This window comes from Chinchilla lanigera, unplaced genomic scaffold (genome assembly GCF_000276665.1).
Source record: "Chinchilla lanigera isolate Chin_1 unplaced genomic scaffold, ChiLan1.0 scaffold00067, whole genome shotgun sequence".
NCBI lineage: Eukaryota > Metazoa > Chordata > Mammalia > Rodentia > Chinchillidae > Chinchilla > Chinchilla lanigera.
Window position 1 is genome coordinate 2,834,822 of NW_004955468.1, and position 9,684 is coordinate 2,844,505.

General features: G+C 51.2%; 1 protein-coding gene across 10 annotated transcripts; it reads right to left on the reverse strand.

Annotated features, from left to right (window-relative positions):
- Positions 1 to 10: 10 nt before the first annotated feature.
- Zbtb32 (zinc finger and BTB domain containing 32) lies at positions 11 to 9,437 on the reverse strand. Of its 10 annotated transcripts, none has more exons than XM_013522403.1 (7): positions 9,329 to 9,436; positions 4,819 to 4,870; positions 2,300 to 3,295; positions 1,964 to 2,037; positions 1,799 to 1,867; positions 1,525 to 1,686; positions 11 to 1,383 (listed from the first exon to the last, which is right to left on the reverse strand). In XM_013522403.1, the coding sequence occupies exons 3-7, from the start codon at positions 3,187 to 3,189 to the stop codon at positions 1,112 to 1,114; spliced, it is 1,467 nt and encodes a 488-aa protein (XP_013377857.1). In that variant the 5' UTR covers positions 3,190 to 3,295; positions 4,819 to 4,870; positions 9,329 to 9,436; the 3' UTR covers positions 11 to 1,111. The 10 variants fall into 10 exon arrangements, with proteins under 10 accessions (XP_013377857.1, XP_013377854.1, XP_013377860.1 ...); XM_013522400.1 differs by having other exon boundaries at positions 2,300 to 4,547; XM_013522406.1 differs by having other exon boundaries at positions 2,300 to 2,347; positions 9,329 to 9,435.
- Between the last annotated feature and the right edge of the window lie 247 nt (positions 9,438 to 9,684).

Sequence of the window (9,684 nt, forward strand, 5' to 3'; positions counted from 1 at the left end):
CCGCCGCGGGGCACCACGGGAGCGGGAGTCTGGGGCCGGCGGCCGTCACTCTTAAGACCGCACCTGGAAAGCATAGACCCTGCGTCGCCGCCGCGGCGGGGCGATCCGCAGGGGCCTCCGGGAAATGTAGTTTACATGCCCCGCTCCTTCTGCCTGGAGCTGGGGTGCAAGAGCCGGGACTCCCAGGCCTCGGACCAGCACCGGGAAAGCCAGTTCCGGGTCTCCGGAAGGTGTGGTCCTCGCTCTAGACTCCTCCCATTGTTCTGGTCCGAGCCTGCGGCCAGCGCGGACTACTGCTCCCAGGGTGCCGCGGGCTCCGGACTCTGAGAACCCGGCCGACGCGGGGAAACGAAATCAGCCGCTACCCGGAGGCGTGGGCTGGGGAAGGGACGACGCAAAGGGTTAGTCTCAGTTCCAGGCGTGATCCTGAGGCAGCTCCTCTGGGAACATAGAGAAGGTGCCGGAGAGGCGCGTCTCACGGGTCCTGCGCTCCGAGGCAGGCGGCCGAAAGCGGAACGGAGCATGCGCTCTGTTCCAGCCCTGGGCCGGGCGCACCTAGATTAGCCCGCGCGCGGGGTACTGCTGTGGAAGGGGCCAGTGTCTTTGAGGTCTCATAGCCACCCTCCACCCCCAGCCCCGGGCCTGTTGTGAAGTTGTCCGGGACACCGAAGTCTTTTGAGAAATGACTCCGGAGGAGGACGGGGCGCCCCGCAAAGTATACGGTGCCAGACCTGCTGATTAGCGGACGCACGACCACCAGGGGCCGCTACAGGACAAGACACTTGGCTTGGAGGGTCTCCAAGCAAGGAGTAAAGTCTGGATTTGCCTTTCTTTTCCTGTGCTGACCAGACAGCACCGGAAACTCTTTATTATGGTGATGCAACCGACAGAACCCTTACAATTGATCTCTGGAGCAAACGTCAGTGCCCTGGCCTCGCAGGCCGTGGCTGGCCCAAGCTTCTGCCACCCTTGGCTATACGGTAGAGGGCTCTCGGCGCCTATCCGATGCTTCTGCGACCGAATTTTGCTAGGCCACTGCAGAAGCGGTGCCGGCTCAGAAGCTGAGATGGCTCGCCTTACTCACTGGACTCTTGGCTGAGGCCAGAGAAGCTCAGGTGGTGGAAGAGAAGGGACCGAGAGAGGTCACGGCCCGGGACTCCCTCGAGGAGGAGTAGAGGAAAGTGGAGCGAATGGTCCATCCTGGCGGGAGCTGGCTTGGCGAGTGGCTGCGCATGTGTGCCTGCATAGAGGCCAGGCTGGGGCAGCCCACCCTGCACAGAGGGCAGCGGTAGGGAGCGGCCCCGTGCGTCCTCAGGTGCTTGGTCATGGCAGAGAAGTCCCGAGAGCGCTGAGGACACAGGCTACAGGAGAAGGGTTTCTCTCCTAGGGCAGGCAGACGGGGAGGCCGGGAGAAGAAGGAAAGAAGGGGCAAAGGCTGGTCAAATTAAGGGTACACAGGGCGACTGGGGGAGGAATTGCGCCGGAGCCAAGGAGAGGGGGTCACCCTGGGCATGGTGCCCATACCTGTGTGGACTCGGTAGTGTGTCTCCAACTGATGCTTGAGTGAAAACCTCTTGCCACAGACAGAGCAAGAATAGGGCCGAGACCGAACAGGAGTGGGCAGAGGCTGGTGTTGAGATGAGCCCCCTGCTGTGCCCTCCTGGACCATGCAGGTTGCCTGTGGGTCTATGTGGACACAGAAGTCAAAGCAGGGCAGGGCTAAGCATCCCACAGCCAAATCAGGCAAGACATCGGGAGCTCCCTGGGGCTGAGGCAAAAATGCCCTCATCCTACTCACCTGTGGGCCTCTGTCCAGACTCTTCCATATTCCCAGGGCTGAGCTGCACAGGGCCCTGAGGGAGGGAACCTGGAGAGAATAGAGTGAGGAGGTGGGAGCTCAGGCTGGACTCTTGGAGCCCAGCCCCAGGAAAGGACCCTGTGTTCAGGACAGTGAGGGGCTTACCTGGGGTGGGGCTGGAGGAGACCAGCTGGTTCTGACTCCAGAGCCTTTTGGGGTGGTTCAGGGTCAGTGAGATCCTAGGGGTGGGTGTAGAGAGCATTATAGTCTTGGCAAAACCTGAAACCTGGCCAACCCTGTCCCCTTCCTCATGAGAGGAGGTGTCCTGAGTCCTCCTTGGGGACTGGACCTTGGCTTCCTCTGTGGTGGGAACTCCTTGTCCCATCCCCAGTTCAGGAAATGCACGATAGGAATAATGGATGTGGTGCTTCCACCCATTTGCGGCCTCTCCAGGGCTACTTCCTCCCATCCTGAAGGTCTTCCCCTAGGCCCTTCACTCACCTCTGATCCTGAGGCCAGACCTCCTGCCAGCCTCCAGTGATGGGGGTGCTATGGGAGAACGGAGTGCCATATCTGGGTGGCCACAGCAGGATGCTCCACAGGGAAGGCTGGCCCTCCCTCAGCCAAGGGACCTCAGCCCACCAGGGCCTGGGGATGACTCTGGTTTGAAGGGAACCTGGTAGGGGAAGGGGACCAGGGAACTCCCGAAGACTTTCCTCAGAGCCCCTTGGGCTCTCTGTCACCCTGAGGACTACTCCTTGTTTCCCACTTGCTCTGCTGTGGCCAACAGGAACTTGCCTGGGTTTCTCCTCCTTTGACCTCATCTCCCCTTGAACCTCCTGTGTTGCCACTGGCGTCTCAGGGCTCTCTCTTGCTGGCTTGTGCTTGTGCAACTTCTGTTCTCTCCCACCAAGTCCAAAAAACTTAGATGGGTTTTGCTTCTTTCCGAGGTACCCCATTCTTCTCTCAGAATCCCTAGTGTGTTCCTCTGCCTCCTCCTGATACTTCTTCCTTGGCTCTTCTGGATCCAGTTCGTCCTCAGTTTTATCGCTTCGGGCTCTCCTGCAGGCCTCTTCCAGGGCCTGCACCCCCAAGGCCCTGGCTGCCTCCTCAAGGGGCCCCAGCTCTCCAGGCTGCAGCTCTACACTCTCCCCATAAACAAAGCTCAGAAGCTGGGCAAAGGTGGAATGGCTGATGCCTTCTACCAGAGCCCACTGGCCCCTGCACCCCAGTTGCTGGCTCACACCTGCTAGCACCAGGCTGTGAGCAGGGAACTCCTGGCCCTCTACAGTGATCAGGGTATCACACAATGCTGGCCGGAGCCTGGCTGCGAGCCGTACCAACCGATCAGAGCCATAGGGGCTAAGCAATCTTGTGGGGGACAAGGGCATTGTGCCTTGCCTGAATACCAATCTCAGAGACTCTGAGAGAAAGGCTACAATGTGGGATCCATGGCAGAAAGGGGAGGGAGGAACAGCATGTTCTCAAGCCTCAAGCCTGTGGAGGTGAGGAGAGAAAGAGTGAGTTAGAAGTTCTAGATCAGAGCTATCTGTCATGAGTGGAGCATATAAATAGAGCAGATAAAGTAACCCAAGAGAGGACCTAAACTTTATCCAGAGGCATAACAGGAGCCAGCAGTAGGGATATGGTGTTAGAAAATGGAAGTTAGATAAAAATCAGGGCTTGAAGAGCAAAAGCCAGGCAGTTAACAGAAGTATCAAGTAGTATTAGTATAGATTTTTTTTTAAAAAGACTAGTGTAGATGGCAGCCTGTGGTTTAAAAGATAGCAGTCATGGATACTTCTGCTTCTCCAAGCCCTTTTGCAGAGAAAAAAACTTCTGCGTAGACTGAGCTTTCCTCATTTCAGGCAAGGGGGTTACCACAAAACCCAGTCAGCCCTGGCATTTAGGCATAGAGCAAAATAGCTTCATGGGAGAGCTGGGAAATCCAGTGTGTCCTCCTCCAGCTCTGCCGTACAGAGCCCATCGTGCTGGAGAGTCAGAGGGCAGCAAGACAGGTCATGGCTGCAGGAAGGCAGACTCTCCCTGAGGTAGAAGCTTCTAAAACGTATTCACAGAGGAGCTGGAAGAGACCAAAGACTCCCATCTAGTGAGTTACAAAGCCAGACTTAGAAACCAGGAAGGCTCCTGATCCAATGATGGAGAGAGGTTTTGGAGAAGGCTTTGGTGGCTGAGGAGGTAGGAAGAAGAGGAATGGGAACTGTCCAGAGGGAGGCTATTTCCTCTCAAGATTAGGACAAGGAAATGGTTTAAAGTTTTATTTTTTATATGCCAAAAAGTGAGTAGAACCCAATAACCCAGGAGTTCATTGCACATCAAAACCATCACTTTTATGAAGAGAACTGGGAACCCAGATACTACAAGAAACAGAGCCTAAGTATTTAAGCACCTAGCAGGCATAGTCCTAGGTGCAGGTTCTCCATGAGTAAATCCCTTGTAGGAGAGAGGCGTACTACTTGGGTGCCTCAGGAGAGGGCTATAGACTGGTAGGGAGTGGACAGAAAGAAAGTGTAATGGGAGAAAGGCCTTGGGGCTGGGGAAAAGCAACACTTACCCGTAGTAGCTGCCTCCTGGAACCACATGCTCTGAACTGCTGTTCTGGCTCCTGCCCCCCTCCCCTGAAGCTAGCCCCGCCTCTGGCCTCAGTCCTCCATTGGATGTCCCAGGTATCAGTCTGCCACAAGTCCCCCAGGGGGTGTGGTCTAATGACCCTGGCTCTGCTTTACACCTGCAGGAGAGATCACACCTGTTTGCAGAACCCAGATGTTCTGCCAGGTTAGTCTCCTGCCTCTTCATTTGTGAGCTCTTTTTTTTTTTTTTTTCCCCATTTGTGAACTCCTGAAGTATAAGAAGTAAATCTGTGACAACAAGGGCTTTGGAATAATCCGACTTGCATTTGGGTGTCATCCCTGCCATTTTCTAGTTGAGTCACCGTGGGCAAGTCACCTCTTTTGAGCCTCAGTTACCTCATTCATGAAATGAGGGTAATCTCTGCTTACCTCATTGGAAGGTGGGGATGAGGATGAAATGACAAGAACGTGAAAGTTGTCTCTGTAAGAACATAGCATCATTCAAGTGGCATCAGAGGTAGCAGTAGAGCTGTAGTAGCTGGAAGCTACTTCTACTACCTCAGCAGTTAAAAAAAAAAAAAAAAGATGGAAACATCTGCATTCTAAGGAGAGGGTAAAGGAAGGTCAAAAGCATGGCTCCTGTTCCGTGGGTTGGTACTGGGAAGCATTACTTGCTGTGTGGGAATGAACCGTTATCTGGGCATTGAGCGAGTGTGTGTGTGTGTGTGTGTGTGTGTGTGTGTGTGTGACTCAGATCCTCCCACCTCTAAAGGGGGCAACCCCAGAAGGGCCTGTGGTGGTCTTTGGAGAGAAAAATTTCCTTTTCTTGGACTGATGACAAATGACATTTCTTTGAAATCTGGACTCGGGTTTCTTTCACTTCCTGCCGAAGGGGTCAAAGTCCCTGGAGATTTCCCCTCTTTTCACACGTTAGCAGTTTTTAATCTGAGGACAAAATAAGGCCCAGGAGGCTCAAATTTGTTTTCCTGCTTCTTATTGCATTATCACTGATCCTATAGCAAGTTTTTGATTCATTCAGCATATGAAAGTAGTTATGGTGTGCGCCTGGCATATATTATATGCACAATAAATTATTAGAAGACAAGTCAGGTACTAGTGGGCTGCTCTGGTGACAAGACAGTCTAGTTTCCCCTAGGTTTCTCCTTTAGGTCCTGGTCCTCTCCTAGATCCAAATATTATTGTTTCTAGACCCCCTTTTCTATCTTTGGCTGCAGGACCCCAAAATGTTCAGACGTACTTTTTCTGTCCAGATCTAAAATGCCTTCCCTCCCATTGTAGCTTGGGTGTGGGCAAGTGTTAACCCTTTCTAGATCAGACAGGGTGTGTCAGTGGGTGAGGCTGGTGGAGGGGCAATGGGGTGGGGAGAGGGGAAGATGAGTCAAAGTGAAAGGGAAAATGCAAATGGGCAAGCTGTATTCATCTGCCTCTCTGAGCGTTAAAAAGAGTTTCCATTTCTGAGCTTTCTAACCCCTCACATCACCACACCCAGGGACACATTCGATACTCACATAATAAAAGATAAAACATCAGTCCTGGTAGGTATGCAAACAGAGGGACATATCCTTCCTCTAACAGAAATACGCAACGCAATCCCTAAGGACAAGGAAGAAGTGGGGAAAGCCAGAAGGAGAAACCCCAAGTATAGAAGGAAAGGTACCGGGTTCTGGAAGACTGCACCATTGCCTGGTGGGGTGTGAACCCCTTACCTCCTAGCCCTCCATCATGTGCCTGTGACTCAGCTGCCCCATAGCTGTGGTTTTTCCCACTGATGATTAAGAGTTGGGGACTGTGATCAAAGGGCAGCACCCTCAAAGTCAGGGAGTATCACTGGGCTTTCGGGGGAACCTAAAAGGGAGGAGAGGGGTAAGGGGATTCCCCACTGAATGAACAAAAGCCCCCAAGAATGGGAAACCTCATCTTCCCTCCCACTTAGTGTCTACCCCACCCAAGGATATCCCCTTAGGGCTTCCTTAGAGTTACCCTGAGGCCCTCTGCACCTCAGCCTTTAAGCTAGTGACACTCTACTTGTCTAGCCTCTTCCTACCTTTTTGGCAGTATAACCTCAGCCATTCTGAGCTAAGCACTGAAAGCAGAAGCACTTTGACTGGAAGGGTAGGGACACTGCTGACCTGCCTCAGCCCTTCAGAGAGCTGGGATTATAGGCATGGGTCACCATGCCTGGCTCTTCATTCTTACTGATAGATTTGATTAATGAGACAGTAAGGAGGAAAAATGTATGAGGTGCTCATTTTCAGGAAATGTGTTTGCCTGGCTGCCGAGTCAGAACTTTCCAGAAAGCCTTGTATCATAAACTCCTTCAGCCTGATATAAGAATGTCACAGCAGCAATACAAATATCGCATATATATAAATATTAAAATAAGACCACCAGGTCAAGAATTACTTGTTTTATGAAAAAATGTTCCCCTTCCATCTGACTTATTTTAAATATTTTTTTATTTTAAATATTGAGCCTACTCCCCAAATCACATTGAACAAGATTCAATTTAGAAAAGCTGAATTAGGAAAAATTCCACCAAGAAACATATTTCATTCCATATATCAGTGTGCTGAAACTCTCCACAATATCTTAGATAGATTGACTAATTGCCCAAATCTGACATGAACTTTCAAGATGTTTGCTCTTTCTAGTTAAGTACATCAAACATACCGGAGGAGATACCACACCACAGGATGAATTACTTCCTTTCTCTCCTTAAATCTATGCTCTCAGGGCTGGGGATTTAGCTTAGTGGCACAGTGCCTGCCTGGCAAGCGTGAGGTCATGAGTTCGATTCCCGGTACCGGAAAAACAAAACAAAAAACACAAAAACCTATGCTCTGTATAAACTGGGAACCACACAATCATACCTGGGTTAGCTGAATCTAGGTCACAGAGACTTATCATAGCACACCTTTTGTGGATTATGTGGAAAAGGAACTAGACTAGAAGTCAGAAAACTTAGATTCCCCTGCATCCTCATAGTGCATGGTCTTTCTCTTCAGACCTAATTTGGGGCTGACCTTGTCCAAGACTCTCAACTTCCTTACACGGACTGTTTCAAGACCAGTTCAGAGTACCAGTGTTCATTTAATCCAGGGCAGAGGGTCTCACTCAGATCTCAGGCTATGTCCCTGTTGGTGGGCTAAGGAGTCCCAGGGCATCTAGGAAGGGCCCACCTGTCCTGAGACCATGCCCAGGGTTTTCTGGATCCATAACCCAGGGTTTCCTGGACCAAATGATTCTGAATCCATGTCCACAACCAACATGGGCTTCAACTCCACATTTGTACTCGTGACAGTGGGCTGTGTGACAGATATGCAACCTTGGGCCCAGATTGCATGTAAGGGGCATGTGGACTAAACTTAATGTATATGCAGCGTAGTATGTGAGACACACTGAGGTGTGGGCCAACACCTTTACCTGTGCAGGAGTAAAGGGGGGGAATGTTCATTTGTAGTTTTGTCCAGACCCCATAAATAATACAGGAGCCTGCTTTATTCCAATGGTTCTTATTCTCTTCAAGATAACCATCCAGTTGAGAATGTAAGCCATAGGACCAACTGTTTACATTAGACTACTGTAGGTATTCATACTCTATGAATGACAAATTCCACAGATTGCTCTCAAGCCCATTCCTAGACATGTTAAATATTCTTTCTTCCTTATCCTTCCCCCCATCCCTATACACAAATGTATACAAATATTCTTTATGTATGTGTATGTGTGGTATTTACTGACCTCAGTAAAATTTTTTTCAAAATTTGGAGACAGGGTCTCATATGCTTCCGAACTTGGACTCAAAACTTGTAATCCTCCTGCCTCAGCCTTCAGAGCCTTAGGATTATGGTCTTAGGATTGTGTGCCTTCAGCCTGGCTACATACATACAAATATTATTTCTAGGTGCTTATAACCCCTTGAAATCCATTCATAGACTATGCCCTGCACCTCTACTCATACTTTAAGAACTCTGGTAAATGCAAAAGCACTCTGAAAGCTTTAATACCATGAAACAGCTGAATGAAAGTAAGTATCAACACCATGCCCAATGAGTATAAAGGAAGCATTGCTAAAGACAAACTTGATTTCCTAAACAGCAGAATATCTCACACACTTCTCCCTGTGTCCAGTATAATATTCACCTTCCCTACGTACCTGCCCCATGCTTACAGCCTGATATCTTCTGAGAATGACCAGAAAAGGAATAAGGGAGAGTAGGGTGGGGAGACCAAAAAGCCGCAGAACCACCCAATCCCAGTTCTATCTTGAGCCACTGCGTGACAATAATAATTTATCAAGGCAGCCAGCTGGACTGGGATTCAGAAGCTTCCATCCCAGAACCATCAGAGGATCACTGGCCTTACCTCCTGACCACGTTGTTCCACCTGGACCCAATACAGAAAATCTGCAGAGAGCACCTCAACCACATATTCCCAGCACAGCCTGGATGCATCGACCCTTGGGGCTTCAATTTAACTCTCACACCCAGCCCAGGCCAGGTCCAAAGACTCCAGAAAACCTTCCAGGTGCACATTAACTTCCATGTCTTGGCCAATGACTGTAACTTCTGGAGACCTACAGCCTGTCCTCCCAGCTGCTAGATCCAGACTCAGCCAGGTCTGCAGCAAATGTCCAGCAGCCACACCTCATGGCTACCGACCCTATGCCGAGCTAAGGGCTCAAGATGGCCTCAGGGGCCACAGACCAACATGGCGTGTGTGTTAGCTTGGCTTCTTCCCAGCCTAGGCCCCAAAGTGCACAGGCGCTCCAATTCCTCACCAGGACAGAGGAAGGCCCAGGGCCTAAAGCCCTCCGCGCTTTTCCGACCCTCATGACAGCCACTCAGGTCCCCAGACCCTGCTTTGCCTGAGTTAGGCTCAAGCCTGCAGAAGAAGTAAGAAAAACCACGGCACTCACCACCTCAGACCCCTTTTGTCCTCCTTTTTCAGCCTGTTTACACCCAGGGCCACGCAAGCCCGAATGACCGTTAGAAAGTGGGTCGCGGCGCGAGGCCAGGGGCGTGGCACGAGGAGGGGAGAGCTGCACTTAGCGCCCTTGGCACCTGGATCTCAGTGCAGACGCTGATTGGCTGCAGTGCCGGCTGCATTGTTTTTCCTAGCTGGTGCTTGCTGGGTACGCTGAGCTGCCAGGAAGACACATAGGGCCCAACCACTGCCCTCGCTTCTGCCTTGGGCCTGCAGCTCATTGGCTGCAGAGCTCAAGCCCTGGCCTCCTGCCAGTGTTGATTGGCTACGGAGTTCTCCCTTTCCCGC

Bases quoted from the DNA above. Each gene is read 5' to 3' on its own strand.
- Zbtb32 (XM_013522402.1), bottom strand. From the start codon at position 3,189: ATGCCCTTGTCCCCCACAAGATTGCTTAGCCCCTATGGCTCTGATCGG. The intron at 2,038-2,299 runs GTGAGTGAAGGG...ACCCACCCCTAG, and splicing joins GTCTGGCCTCAGGATCAGAG to GATCTCACTGACCCTGAACC. The intron at 1,687-1,798 runs GTGAGTAGGATG...GTGTCCACATAG, and splicing joins GTCTGGACAGAGGCCCACAG to ACCCACAGGCAACCTGCATG.